The 16,419-nt window shown below is 35.2% G+C and overlaps 1 protein-coding gene across 1 annotated transcript in view; it reads right to left on the bottom strand.

Moving 5' to 3' along the window:
* EYA4 (EYA transcriptional coactivator and phosphatase 4) overlaps positions 1-16,419 on the bottom strand; it is a 240,676-nt gene that overhangs the window by 56,011 nt on the left and 168,246 nt on the right. The window contains exons 4-5 of the mRNA XM_072965897.1: positions 9,846-9,970; positions 218-310 (exon numbers count right to left, since the gene is read on the bottom strand). Coding sequence (XP_072821998.1) covers positions 218-310; positions 9,846-9,970 — 218 coding nt within the window. The remainder of the gene's footprint in view (positions 1-217; positions 311-9,845; positions 9,971-16,419) is intronic.

Below are 16,419 nucleotides of genomic sequence, written 5' to 3'. Positions count from 1 at the left end.
GCTGTTTTGCTGTCAACTAAAGATGCAGCAAAACAATTCCGAACATCATTTCTAAAAATACACAGTTTAAAGACAGTTAATTTTCCAAAAGGTGAATTTATTGCTGAATTTATAAAAATCCAGATTCTAACAGCTTTGGTGTTTATGCTGCTTATTCGCGAGGAGAATGACGTGTACCCCCATGTGTATGTAACAACACACGAGCTTAAGGCTTTACCTGACCCAGTAAAAGTGTCAAGCGCTCCATCTCCAGTCGTGGTTGTGGTTTCACTGCTGTTCAAAGGCTCTGTTTTGACTGCAAGGAGAGACACTACGTAGAAGAATAAGTACATGTGAGTTTTATTTCTAAATTCATACCAAAGATGCTGACTGCTCTACTAGTGGTCTTTCTAGCTACCATGGGCATGCAAGAGAAAACCTGAGAGGTTGATGAGGAGAAGTTTGTTAATTTAGCTCCTACATGGACATGCATTTACAGAGGATTCAATCTAAAAATCCCCTGCCTAAGCTGGTGCGCTTGAATCTGGCTTTTAAAGGCAGTCAGCCTTATAAAGTGAAACAGCAGTACATGAATTTGCATTTTTAACTCACCTAAGCACACTCTGATATTATAATCAAAAGGCAGAAAGAAGGAATCATCGGCCAGTGTTTAGCACATTAAATCCAAATCATAACAAAGAGATTTACTGCTTACATTTTATTCTTCCCAAGAGGACGTTAAAAAAAAAAAAAAAAGACTGCCTAAGAGTACAATGAAGGCATATGCAAATACAGAAACCATGGGTGTATTCATATGATGGGTGAAAAATGAGTCATTCAGTCAATTTCTGCTCTACGCAAAGCTGAAGAACCACACGGTGCTGGACTTCCTATTTTAATGGTATAACAATTTTTAATACATTATAGAGACAAGCATAGAATAAGAGAAGGTTTCTACCACAGGAAGTATATCTTCTGAAAACTCCTTCATATATTACTTCTCCTCTGAGGTGGTATATTTTGGCAAAATCCTCACTTGGCACCGATGTGGCCTGGTACACATTATTGTCATTCTTAGATGTAAGGAGTTTGGCCAGGGCAGTGAAAAAGCCGCTACCCATTTTGTCACACCATATTTTCCCCTTGTGGGCAAGGCTCTGATACATGTATCACAGCAGCAAGGGAATAAACTAAATAACTTTCTACTTAACACCTCTTATGTTTCCTGGTCATAAATGGAATGATACAGTTAAAAAACTCAGAAGCAAGCAGAAACCTATAATGAACAAAGCTGGTGACTAAACCAACCACGGACAAATGTGGCAAAAAGAATAGTGGGGTCAAGAGCAGAGCATGCCCAACAACCAGGCAAGGCAGCAACGTTATTCTGTTAGAAAAGCAATTAATGATGGAGAAACATGCACTAATGATTATGTTCCCTTCCCACATCAAGAGAATCGGCCAGAGCCTCCCTCTGTGAGCTCTGGGGTTCATTTACTATCCGTGATTTAATAACGTTGTGATGATTTGCTGGAAGGTTCAGAGTAGAAGTGTAACGGCTGGAAAGAGGACGTAAAGACACTTGGATTACTTCTCCCAGCAAGAGGGGAATTTAAGATTGACCTAGTGTTCAACAGCAGCAATAGTCTAAGGAGTCGGGTCTAATTATTTGTATGATGATAAATGATGAATTGGTGGTTATTACTTGTCATTACTAATACTTGATAGGAGTCCATATTATGACTGTAGCTGACCACTGATTATATTTACACTGCAAAATTATTTACTACTGCATAACTATTTATCAAATGTTTACTATGTGCTGGGCTACGTACATTTAGTTAATCCTTAAAAGAACCCGACTGATATGAACAAATATATCCTTTTTTTTTCATTTTTTTAAACTGAAGTATAGTCAGTTTACAATGTTGTTTCAACTTCTGGTATACAGCACAATAGTTCAGTCATACATATATATACATATATTTGTTTCATATTCTTTTTCATTATAGGTTACCACAAGATATTGAACATAGTTCCCTGTGCTATATAGCAGAAACTTCTTGTTTATCTATTTTATATGTAGTAGTTAGTATATACCTTTTTTATACACTGAAAAGGAAACTGAAGTTCAGGTGGGATGAGGAACCTGGATAAATTCCACCACAGCATGTGACAGAACTAAGATTTGAACCCAGGTTTTTTGTTCTAACATCCATGATCTCTCCACCATAACACGCTGCCTTCACGTATGAAAACGGGTGATGGTCATGACACTGACTCTTCAGAAAGGCTCAGAGATTGAAAGAGTGGGACTATCTCCTCGACAGAGTAAAGGAACACTTTATTAAAGATGAAAACTGAAAAATCTGGAAACAGGCTACTAAAGTATTTTCTCCTTTTTTCCTCATGAAATATTTTGAAAGACAACAAGAAGTAGCAAATCTGAAAGCAGGTGATAAGAGCACACACTCCAAAGGCACTTGACACGTTCCAGGCACGGCTGCTGCGCTTTGTGAGATCTTAACTCATTTATTCCTCACAATGATCATAAGAGATGAATAATATCATCATCTTCATTTTTCAGCTGAGGAAACTGAGGCACAAGGAGACTAAATAATATGCCTATAGTCACACAGCTTTTAAGAGCTAGAATTTGAGACCAGGTGGTACAGTTTCAGAATCCAAACTCTAAATCATACTGCCTCAGAGGCAGCACTAAGTAACCAAGAACTCCCTGCGTCTGAACAGAGATGATCCAGAGGAGCGTTTAGAAAGGTGGAAAAGGTACCCTCTGTGATGCAGTGTCCACTTTTGACTTTCAACACGTGACAAAAAAGAATCGTTCAGAGCCTCCAGCAAAACTAAGGCAAGACAGTTTTTTGGAATTTCCAAACTCTGACAGTGGCTAAATTTAATTGATCAATACTAATGATAATATATATGTCACTTGTGAATTGGGGAGAGGGGGGCAGAATGTCTATAAAACTAGTCTAGAAGCCAGACATGAGGATTAGTCCCGTTACTTTGGATCCCAGCTTTGAGATTTGATTTTAAAACCTTGGTGTTGATTATAATCTCAATTTGAAAGTTTCAGGTGGTCAAAAGGAGAAGGAAAAAAAGCCAGAGGGTTTGTGGTTGCATTCATTATCCCGGAGTCATCTCTCATTAAAATTTTAACGGTCTGCATTTAGTCAAAGACAGACAAAGAAGGGTCATTTAACTGAGAAAAGGCATCCTTAGAAAGCATATAAAGGGAAGTAAACATACCAGGCTGTGTTCAGTGTACTAAAAAACATGCATTTAAAAGTAATAATTAAATGGAAGCTAACATTTGGGGGAACTGGTGCAAATTAATGCAAATTTATTTTTCATATGCAGGTAAGAGTAGAACAAAAGGGAAGGGGGGGGATTAATTATGGTGCTACAGAAAATAGGTTTGCACGAGGTGAGCATCAACAAACATCTCTTGAGCTCCAAGTAAGATGCAGAGTTCTTCTGAGTTGATTTTTATAGAGAAAGAAAGTAATATTAAGTAATAATAATTTTTTTTCAGGAAAAGAAAACTCAGAGAAGTGAAATTAGCTGATTTATTAAAAAGATGTTAAAATACAAAGAAGTATTTATAACACAGCATAATACTTACACTAATTACCTGCTTTATAAATATTAATACAAATGTACTTAATATTTATAAAACATGTAACTAGTAATACAAATGTACTTAATATTTACAAAATAGGTAATTAGTATAAACATTATGATAATTACAAAGTTTGAAAAATGGAAGTCATTTCCATTTTTCTAAAAGTCCGAATATATCTGAAATGTATTCTATTTTCTTTGGTCTTGTGTTTGTTTCCACACTTTAAATGAGACATACCATATACTTTTCCAGTGGCAGGAAATTTTTTTCATTTAGTACGTGCAAGGCACTACTGGAAAGATATTTATCAATAAAGCAAATCCAGTTTTACACATCTCACTATTTCCTAAAATTTGTAAAAACCTCATTCCAAATGATTATGTGTATATGTTCACTCTCATGTTCAAATGTACTTTTTAACTGTATTTTATTTTTCTTAAATTAACACAGAGGTTAAACAGAGCTTTTTACTTATTTTTAGGACAGTGTCCAATATCATTACATGCTATAAAGTGGAAAGAAAAACCTATAGGAGAAAAGCATCACATTTTTCAACAAAATTCAAACATACAAAATAAACATCGTGATTTCAAAAGCAGTGATCATAGCTTAATGTCTTAGCCTAATGAGTTTTTTGGTTTTATTCTTCTACATGCTCAAAATAAGTAATTTATCTCCCTAAAGATGGGATGAAATAACTATACACATATAGCACTTTGTACAAAACCATTACTTTAAGAAACAATTACAGTCAGACTCCCTCCACACTAGCAACTTAGGTGTTTTTCATAAAGCCAAATAGTTTAAAAAAAAAAAACGGAAAAGTAATTTTATTATATTGATACAATTGGATTTTATTTTTAACGTTTAAAAATAATTGATATCTACAGACTAAAGCAAGATTGTAATGTGATTATTGTCAGGTGTCAGCTATGGCTACTAAATCCTGATTTTTGCTCTTCACATCCTAACCTTCACCTATAGCCTCATATACGTATTTCCAAAGCAAATTTAACCTTGTCTCTTCAGATTATCTTTAGAATTCAAGTACAACATTAATGTATACTAATTGTTTTTAGAGGAAGTCTGTGTTATCATAACCCAATGTTCATGTTCATTTGTTGCAATATTGGGCTTAACTCTTGAGAGAGAAGGTAATCCAAGTAATTTACGTATTACATTTCATCTTCAAAAATCTGTTTAAACTGGTGTCCACTTAAAAGACTACATATGTAATTCCAAATACACGCCTTTCTGAAACACAAAATCTTACATAGCCATGTCTGACAGCTTAGGTTCTACAAAGAATTTTAGGAGTTAGATGAAGAAGGACCCAATTTATAACACAGCAGGGAAGAAAGAAGCATTGCCTACCCAGTTTTAATAATTGGTACAGCCTGACTTATGTTTCTCTACCTCAGTTTTTTCACTCCAAAACCTATGAACACCAAATGTCTTTTATTTCTAAATATCCAGACAGTATTTAGTTTTGTAAAATAATTTGAAGCTTCTAATTTATGGCTTTCATGCCAAACAGAAAATCTAAAAAGAACAGAGCCACAACAGTAGGAGGCTCTATTGCACAAACACATACTATTCAGAAGCAAATTCATTCCATGTGAGTCAATCATCTACACATTAAAAATTCTGGGAGATTCTTTTCCATGATCTATAGATTTCAAATATAGAGAATATCATAAACCTGATCAGAATGTCTGATCTTGGGTCCCCCAAATGCTCTCTTTGAAGTATTTTCTTAATCTCCATGTAGAATCAAGTATTCCCTCCCTCTGCTGAGCACCCACCTTGAACACATTATGCACTCATTATTTTCTTTTCTGTTTCCCTCTGCTAGACTTTTGGTCCCTTGATGGCTAGTATCATGTTCTATAGGTCATTGGATTCCTATTTCTTAGCACAGAGCCTGGCATATAATAGGAACTTGATACATTTTAAGTGAGAAAATGAAAGTTCACTTTCAGACCCTATCCTAAGCACTCCCAATAAATCTAAGTATTTTTGTATACAAAGTATAGCTAATCACGTATCTTGACACCATTAGGAAAATCAGAATCTTACTCCTATATCTGGAGGTAACTTTTCACCTGACTGCCGTGCATTTACATGCATATATGTACATATACATGAAGTAAGTGTACACATGAAGTAGCATATATGAATTTGTATCAGTGGTTAGCAAACGACACCTCAAGTGTCAAGTCTCCCCACGGCCCATTTCTGTATAGCCCATGAGCCAAGAATGACTTACAGTTTTTAATAGTTGAAAACATCAAAAAAGGGTAATTTTATGAAATTCAAATTTCAGGGTTCAGAGGTCAAGTTTTATTTGAATATGATCAAGCTCATTTGTTTACATATTGTCTATGGCTGCTTTTGTGCAATGAAAGCAGAAATGAATCATTACAACAGGGACCATATGGCCTGCAACGCTGAAAACTATTTACTATCTGACCCTTCACAGAAAAAGTTTGTTGACTACTGGTCTATATGTTAAGGTATGATTGTATTTATTCTATTTTTATTGATAGTTCTACATTTTAACAATTTTACAAGTGATAAAAATTTAAAGGAAAATCTAGGTTCCAAAATAAATCTGCAGATGTAATTCTATAATTAGGATTAAGGTGACAAGACGTTCTAAATTACTTTAAAGAATAATGTAATATATTTAAACAGCACCAAGGTAGTACGGTAAGATATTAAGGCAATATAAACTCATTTGTATTAGTAAAAACTATTAAAATTATCTTTTTGGAAATCTCAAAATTAATGGAAAGATCTTGAAAAGCCACTAAATCAGCCTTTGCTTTTTGTTTTATTACAATAATTTAAAAAAGTGATCCAATTCCAACAATGAAACCCAGAATTATAAATAAAATAGTTTACTCTCAATAGGAAACACTGTGCACCAAATGCTTAGTTTGTCTTATAAACACATGGCATAAAGAGTCATTAAAATTTATTAAATATTTCATACAATTATGCCACTGAGACTATCTCATTAATAAAAGTATACTTAACATTTTGTTCCTAAAAGTTTGCCTCTATGGCCAGCTTACATGTTCTAAATGCAGAATTTATCTGACCAAACACTGGAGAGTCTTTTAACATACTGCATGTTTATATTTTTCTTTAAAAAATGTTGCTTAATTATTATTGATTTATTAATTAAGGAAGAGGAAATATATTGGTTTATATTGCCAAGAAATTTACATACATTATATAATTTAAAACAAAAGCCTTGCCAGAGGCTTTTGCCAGCCTCCTTTTATAGAAAGGAATTACAGCTCAGAGAGGTTAAGTAACTTGTCTAAGATGACACAGCTAGTAAATACAGTGCCAAGCTTCAGAACTACGGTCCTCCCGACCCAGAAGTCCTTGTTTTTCCCACAGGATCACACAACTTACAACATTAATACTAAAAACCAGGAAAACCTAATGTTTAACCCTTAGAAAAATGTTTCTGTTTGAGATCAGATGTAAATGACTAAATACTGATTTTATATATCCACTATTGTAAAGTTGCCTGTATTACATTAATACTTCAGAACAGAACAACAGCCAGTGAACTAAGAATGTTTTTTACATCTTAAATGTTAAAAAAAAAAAAAGAAATTAGAATATTTTCTGACATATGATAATTACATGAAATTTAAATTTCAGGGCCCATAAATCAAATTTTATTGGCACCTGACCACGTTCATTTATTTATGTATTGCCTATGGCTGCTTTTGAGCGTAGATAAAACAGAAGCAGCACAGCCTACAAAGCCTAAAATAGTTCCTGTTTGGCCTTTTACATAAAAAGACCCTTGAGTTAGAATTCAGAAGAACAAAATTCTGGCAACATATTTTTTAGGTATGAAAAAGTATATTTTAAGAATGGAGTTGAAAAAAATTGAACTAAAACTATAAAATTTAACGAATGGGCACAACGGAGTACTCTTCATTCGCTGATCATATATTCTAATATACCACAAAGTCCAGCCAGTCTGTGCCTATTTGAACTGCTTGCTTGTAATGCACTTTTCTAATAGGTCCTGAGCTCTTCTTTTTAATCCTAGAATTGGGTGGTTCCACAGTAGTGTTATGTGGTTTTGTTTTAATTTTTAAATTTTGATAGCATGTTAACTTCTGGTTTAGAAGAAAGTTTATTTATATTATATGTATATAATATATGAATGTGGTTAATACCTATAGTTCAAACACTTTAAGAGACTTTGTAATTTTAAATGTATAGCTTTCATCACTGGTAATTATTTTAAATGATGGGCTTTTAAATGTTACTGTTACTTTAAGTATTTTAATTGGGTTATTTATCAAAGTCTGTAAAATATGAAAGATCTTTTTGCCACGTTACGCATTTAATTTAAATTATGGCAGGCCATAGGCTATGGAGATTGAGTGTGTATATACGGGCACGATCTGCTTCTACTGCTCTTACTGATGTGACAATTGGGCTGATTAACCACTTAATAAACTGATAAGTAGTTGGAAAAATAATAGATGTACCTATTTGTGCAATATTATGAAAAATCTAAGAATACTACTGATCTAAGATTAGAATACTAGTTGATAAAAAAAGTCAACTGTTATCAATAAACACATAAAGGCATGTTCATGTCTCCATTTTCTTTACAAGTACTGAACACGGAGAAGGGAGTGCACACAGAAATAGCAAGAGAGCCAATCAGAAGGGCAAACCGACACACCCAAACACATGCAGTGTACCATCATCTCTCATACTTGTTGCGGAGGAGGGGGTGTTGCAACTCAGCAACCAGTCTGCAGTGTTTAAAACAGTCATGTTGTCCCCTGAGAACAGGAACAGCATAAGGGTTCATTGTCTGAATGCCCACTCGGTGTACGAGAATAGTCTTCAGTGCTTGTGCTGGTTTCTGACCCTTTTGCCAAAATTACAACTGCATGGTATGACTTTCACATTTTAGTTTATCAGGTCTGTTTTAGTGCAGTTAAATATATATACGTGTTGATTAGTAAACTTCAAAGTCTGATTCCAGAGTGCAAGGGGCTTTTAAAAATCGTATTATTTGTATCCAAGTTAAGGTTTAAATATAAATGTTCTTACCCCATATTATCACCAAACAATCTTATAAAATTTGCAATCCTGCAATTAATTGGCTGAAATTACAGATGCATGTTTAGAGACAAATAAACACTATAAACAGGGAAAATGTTAATCTACAAAGAGTTTTGTGTAAAAGATTATTAAATACAGGCAAGTTGCAATCCACACAACTTTACAAAGAGAATTTTAGATTTCACAGTTATTCTGAAATAAGTGGAAAGAGGTGTATCAGTTTCATAAATATTGAAAAATTCAAAGAAAATATGATGTGGCAAATGCTGATTTTTAATAAATAGGAATAGCTTATAAATTAAAATAATTTTCAAATAATTTTTCACTCATTGACTAAAACAATCTACAAAACTTCAAAATTGTGAATAATTTAAAATGCAGCTTATATACGTGTCTGTGTATAAGCTTTCTAAATATACATATTCTGATGCAAAAATTGAATCATATTTTCTGACAGATTGAATGCATTTTATAAACACAGCAGGGCAGAATATTTGAAATAGCTATCACCACTGCCATATGCTGTGACATAATCATGGGCTACTCAAATGAAAAGGTATCTGGGAAAAATTTCAACTCCTATTTTAAATTCATGTTAGGTATTTCTCTCTTTGAAAAGAAAATGCAGCAGATAAGGTCATTTATTTTTCTATTCCCAAAAACATTTTTAAGAAAAACCATTTTAAAAAACAATTGAGGGGAGCCTTTCTCTTACAATTCAAAACAAAACCCAAAGCTAGTATAATTTCTTTTCCTTCTTTTTTTTTTAAAGATCAAAGTGTAAATCCTTTGGCCATATTTTCTACATTTTTTAAAATATTTACTAAGGCAAATACAAAAAAAAAGCCTTGCTAAAGACATTCAAAATGTTGCTCAGGGCTATCTATTCTTTCTCAATGTTTTCAAGTATAGAAGAGGAGCAAAAATTTCAAGAAAATCAACAGAACAATAAACAATCCATTAACTATCTATTACTTGAGGGTAACACTGACTTATGTTATTGCTAATGAAATATTTACTTATTAGTAGATCCCTAATGTGTGAAATTACAGCAAACACTGAAATGTGATTCTAGGTGTCTTCAGGGTTGTACACTTACCTCCTGTCCCATTTGTGGTGACTGATGTGCTGCTGAGATTAGTTTTCTCCAGTTTGGAGCTACCCGGAGTATCACCACCTCCAACCAGAGGATGAGGACTTGCTAGGTCCTGCACTTCCATAGACCTGTTAGTGCAGGAAGCAGCAGAGAGAAAACTGAAATTTCAGCAATGATTTCTTAATAAACTACATACATCATTCTACCGAGCATGTATGTGATCTCACAGCAATAGGAACTGAAACTTGTAGCTAAGCCTTTTTGGTTGACCACGTGAACGTGTCAGTCCATCAAAAATTAATAAGTAACACTTTCATGGAAGTTAAGCCTCATAATTTGTTACTTGTAATAACCAGACAGAAACTCAGATTTACAGGAAGGAAGAGTAACAGAAAGATAAATTTATAGATAAATACAAAAGATTATCTTATTTTTCTCTTAATTCTTGAAAGACAGCCAACTGCACAACGTATAATATCGTATAGAAGGAAAATACATGACAACATTACCACAAAGGAGGAATGCCAGAGGGTAATGGGGAAGAGATGAATAGACAGAGCACGGAGAACTTTTAGGACAGTGAAAGTACTCTGTATGATACTGTAAGGAGAGCTATATGTCATTATACATTTGTCCAAACCCACAGAATGTACAACACAAGAATTAACCTTAAGTTAAACGATGGACTCCAGGGTATTATGATGGGTCGACGTGGGTTCGTCCTTGGTAACAAATGCACCATTCATGTGAGTGCGGCTGGTACTGAGGGAGCTTGTGCATGTGTGGGGCAGGGGGTAGGTGGGAACTCTCTGCACCTTCCTCTCAATTTTGTTATAAATGTGAAACTGCTCTAAAAAATAAAATCTTAGGAAAAAATCAAATCAAAATATTTGGTATACAAATAAAGCAATTGTTAGTGACAAATTTATATCTTTAAATGGTTATATAAGAAAAGGAAAAGAGTTGAAAATCTGTGATCTATGTTGCCACCTTAAGAAACTAGAGAAAGAAAAGCAACTGAACCCAAAGTAAGTAGAAGGAAGGAAACAGTAAAGGCAGAAATTACTGACACAGAAAATCTATGAGTAAAGATGGTTTAAAAATTCCAAAGATGATCATTAGAGATACCAAAGATATTAAATAAGGAATATTATAAAACATTATGCCAAATAACTTAATAGTTTAGATAAAACCAGATTTTCTTGAAAGACACAAACTATAAAAACTTATAAAACTGTCCTATGTCAATTAAAGACATTGAATTCATAACTAAACACACACACAAAAAAACCCTCCATGGCCATACGGTTTCATCAGTGAATGCCACAAACATCTAAGGAAAACTAGTAACAATCTTTTATAAATTCTTCTAGGAAAAAAAGAAAGTGAGGTAATAACATTTTTCACTCCATTGCATGAGACCAGAATTACCCTGATCCAAAACCTGCCAAAGGCAATTCCAAGAAAAGAAAATTATGGATCTCTACTTCTCATGAACATAGATGAAAAAATACTTTAAAATATTATTAAATAAAATCCAGCAATAAAAAAGGTAATACATGATGCCCAGGTGTGTCTTATCCCAAGAATTCAAGGTTGAATTAACACTTGAAAACCAATAAACGTAATTCAATATATTAACAATATGCTTTCAATGGGTGTAAAAAACATTTGCCAATATCCATTACCCATTCATGATGCAACTCTTAGCAAACTAGGAAAAGAAGCATGTTCCTCCCATGTGATTAAAAACCATTCTTAAGAAATCTACATTCTACATCTTATTTAATGATGAAACACTTAATTATTTCTAAGATTAGAACTAAGGCAAGGAAATCTGGTTTTTCCACTTCAATGCAACATTTTAATGGCACTCTTAGCCAGTGCAAAAAGACAAAAACAAATACATAAAAGGGGTGAAGCTTAGGAAGAAAAATTGTTAATTAACAAATAACATAATTGTTTATGTAAAAATTTCAGAGAAATCCATAAAAAAAAAAACTCTACCAGAACTAATGAATGAATTTACCAAAATTACAAGTGAAAGGGCCTTGCCAATAGTAAGTAAAAACATGAACCAAAAATATCTGAAATTCCAGTCAATGCCTCTCTAATTCAAATACTGAACTCCCAAAACTGACTGCTCAGGAAGTTGGAAGTCGGGCTATTCACGGTCCCACTCCAGCTCAGCTCAACTCCAAGACGACTCTGAATGCTCTCTTTCACTGCCAGCTGGAGCAAAGGACTCTTTGGGAAATAAAACAAATACCATGCTCTGTCTCTACTGAGTCTTTGTATATAATGTTCAAAATGACTTCCTGAGTCATAAAAAGCAGCAGGAAAATACGACCCACAGTGGAGAGAAAACACAGTAAATAGAAGCAGACCTGTACATGACTCGGGTTTTGGAATTAGCAGACAAGGATTTTAAAACTATTGTATATATACGAAATAACTTGTAGGAAAAGATACACACACAAGGCATATACATATAAGTAAGCCACATACATAAATATAGTCATATATGCCAGATGTGCATGTTCTATATACATTTTATATTTCCACATAACACATATAATTATGCATATGACATGAAAATATTATATCTATATAATACTTGTTCTATATTGTACATAGAAAAATAAAACTTGAAAAATGACCAAATAGAAATTCTAGAATGAAAATTATAATATATTAAATAAAAACATTCTTAGAGTGGACACTGACCCCCAAAATCAGTAAACCTGAAGTTGGGCCAATAGAAATTACCCAAACTGAAGCAGAAAGACCAAAAAATGGAGGAAAATACTGAATCAAGTATAAGTAACCTGGGGAATATTATCAGAAAGCAAGAAAGGGAATGAGACAAAATAATTTTGAAATAAATAATGGCCAAATTTTTTTCCAAATTTGATGAAAAGCATCAACTCATAGAGCCCTAAAACACAATAAATGAGAAAAAGAAAACTAAGCCTTAGGTACATTATAGTCAAATTCTTGGAATAAAGGGAACGCTTTATAGCAACCAGATAAAAAAGACATAAAGGAGACTGGTAGGACCCCCCAAAAGCATTATCTATAGCACACTCCTGATAACAGGCTTGATTACAGTAAACGATGAAAGCTGGTGATTTTATTTCCTCCCACTGAACCCACCCAACATAAATGTTTCAACTGAATTGAACAAATGGATGATTGCTTATTACATACAAAACACTGTCCCAGGTGTTAGGATCGCTGACTGGGGAAACCATGGCCCTACCCTCAAGGAGTTTATGATCTGCTTTCTAGCAGATCCTGTGCACTGAAAATAAAGTACATTAAGTCTGGGTGAAACAGACAGAAATCAGTGTGAACTTAGAGTCTGGGGAATTTTCTCAGAAGTTCTTAGCTGGGTTTTGATGATTTCAAAGGTGGGGTCCTGGGGGAAGCATCTGGTTGGTGGTATTACTGAAGCTGCAAGGTAGCTAAACTACGTGCAAGATGAGGAAGCAAAGAAAATCAGTCAGAAATGAAAGGAAGGAGCCCACACCACAGAGGAGCAAGAATATGTTGCTCTTGTGAAACGAAACAAAAATAGCCTTGGTAACTTACATTCCAGTTTCCAGAAAACCAAAATGCAATTATCTGATGGTTAAGCCCCCTTTGCTTGAATTTATTTTACTGAGTTGATACTTGCTACAATTCATATTACAATTCACAGGGCCTTTAGAGAACAGACATGCATTATTGCTACAAACTATACAGCAAGAATATTTCTATACTTTATTTTGTATGTTTTTAAATTGACTCTTAAACTTCAGATTCTTTTTCAAATCTAGCTTATATAAATATAATATATAAAATATAAACTTTACCTTAGAGTTCAACACCAGAAAATGATGAAAAGATACCAGTTTTTACTGAGTACGTATGCTTGGTACTTCAAATATATTCTCTCTGTTAATCTCTATCACACACTGATATGCAAATTATTTTCCATACTCTATAGGTGAGAAAATTGACGCTTAAAGAAGATATACAGCATGTCCCAGACTACGTGGGTATGAAGTAGCAGCCCCAAGAATTTGAACTCATGTCTATTTGATGCCAGAACCGAGGTTCCTTCTGTCACACACTGCATATTACCCATTTTCTAAAGTGACTAATCTTTTTCACCCTGGGAAATCACAGTCAGGAATGAATAACCCTGCAATAAAACATTTTGAATGGTTTTCAAAAATTACTAAACTCAATGTAAGCATCTACTCTGGCAAAACTACATTACCTTGTTTAAAGGGGACCACTTTTTTCCTTCCAAGATACCATTTTCAACCCACTTTTTTAAAGTAGTCCTTATGTCATTAGGCCATGTGAATACTAGCCTCTATTTGGACGATACAAAAAATGAACTTATCTATAAGCACAAAAACTCATCAAAAAGAAAAGAGAGAAGACTTTCGGGTCACAGGAAGCTGTTTGCTTGTTTTTTGTCTGTAATTCTTCTGTAGCACAGGCAGAATTTATTTCTAGCAGACTTAAGTATCCTCTTCAATCCCAAGGAAGAGCTCACTCTATATCTGTCATTTCAGAGTCTACAGTAACTCAAAAACCATGATTCCTTCTACACTGAGCCTGGTAATGAGTCAGAGCCTGTTTATTTACAGGGTGAGATTCCATCAATTCTTCATGATTCAAGAAATCCAAAAGAATCCTAGACATTCAAAGGCATTCACCCTCGTGCCAGCTTTTCTCTTTACGTAAGTTGGACAGTATGTATGCATGGCTCTATGTCCCACACTTTCAGAGTCTACCTTAACTAGCCAGTTTCCATTTTGACCATCAGAATGTGTTTAAGGGCAACAGTTCGGGTATTTTCTTTGCTCATAGCTCCTTTTCTATGTAATATAAACCATTTCATTCTCCTTGGCTAGAAAATAAGAATAACAAAATCAGATTCTACTTAAATAACTGGAGTGCAGGCTCCAATTAGGGCAAGGGTTATTTTCTCATTTTGTTCATTGTTTTTTTCCTCTACATTCAGAATTGTGCAGGGTACTTGGTGAGCGCTAAGGATGAACAATAAAATAGGGATGGGACAAATGGCAAATGCTGATGAACTGATTTGAGTTACTTGGAGTCAAGTGTACTCTGGTTCAGCAAACACTGCTTGAGTATCCACTATGTTCTAGGGACACTTCTAGGAATCCACAGATTATCTTTCGAGAGCGGGGAGGTAAGTGGGAGAGCAAGGCGACAGGTGGAGGGAGGCGAGGATCAGGTCTCTGATGTGAATGTGTGTGGAAGGTTTCATAGCTGCATGTGCAGCGTTAGATCTCCCAGATGAGTGAGGTGCGTGTGCGTGTGCGTGTGCGTGTGTGTGAGCAGGTGCAAGGGGTGAGGAGGAAGATGCTCTGCATGGATACAGAAAACCACTGTGGAAGAAAAAAACACAATAAAGAGACTTGGTCAACTTAGATCATGTGAAAGTCGTGGGCATGGCACTACCAGGTACCAATTCCCATTCTCTGGGAGAAGCACATCAGGTAGCAACGGCAGGCCATCTTAAACCCACCCATTCCGTATCAGGAGCCAAGAAACCCTTGTCCCTGCTGCAGCCCTGAGCCAGTTTCTCCCCTGGCAGTTAGGCTAGGAGATGGAGATGCTCTCTGCCCCACGGTGCCTATGTCACTGATGAGGTGAACAGAGAGTCCCAGAAGAAGGCCCTCACTAACCCATTCCACCAGACCTCGTCAGAACTGGGCTCTGCTGCAGAGAAAAGGTAATGCAGGCAGAGGACCCCTGACAATAAGGATCAGGGAAATGGGCCGTGGATAATGGGAACTGTTCTTGCAATTGGCCAGTGACCTCATGCCTGTCTCTGAGGCCAGCCTGAATGCTTGTAGTGCAAGTGACCTGCCTGCCAGAGTGACCTCAGGCCTTGCAGGAACAGCAAATAAAGCCCTGGACACACTGTTCTCTGGACACTTTTATAGTCCTTCCTTTCCAGGGCTTCCTTAAGCTCCAGTCCTGCAGCTCTGGCCCTCCCCTCACTATCAGTCTAACAGATTATTCAGATAAAACAGTCTCCCCACCCAAGAAATGTTAGTAAATATTTTCTAAACGTATCTGTAAAGAATTTCTCTAAATTTAGGCTTCCAGAGTACTCCCAACCTACGTCGAAAACAAGGAGAAAAAACCCCAATGAATTCTCCAAGCATTATTTGAATAATACAGGACTCAAGTTTCTGCTAGATCAGTTACAAACCAAGGTTAATGAGGCAGGAAATTATTCCCCTCCAGCGAGCAGAAGAATAAAGCCATCAGGCCACAATCAAAACATCTACTGCCATTAATTATACCAAGAAATATACAGACTCTTTTTCTAAGGGAAAAACTCTACTAATAAGGATCAAACATTTTACTGGGTGAATGAATGAGCATTCTTCAATGCTAGAATGAATTTAAGAAAGGAAAGCATTAGCATAATATACCAAACAAAGAAGGTTCTTTATGAAAATGATGGAATTGCGGAGTCTCGAGGGATGTTCAAAGCCCTCGAATGCAAAAATACCACTCTACGTGCAAGGCTGTGAGT

The sequence above is a fragment of the Vicugna pacos genome, chromosome 8, assembly GCF_048564905.1.
Source record: "Vicugna pacos chromosome 8, VicPac4, whole genome shotgun sequence".
Classification (NCBI taxonomy): Eukaryota; Metazoa; Chordata; class Mammalia; order Artiodactyla; family Camelidae; genus Vicugna; species Vicugna pacos.
The sequence above is the reverse complement of the archived record's forward strand: the minus strand, read 5'-3'. Positions and strand labels throughout refer to the sequence as shown.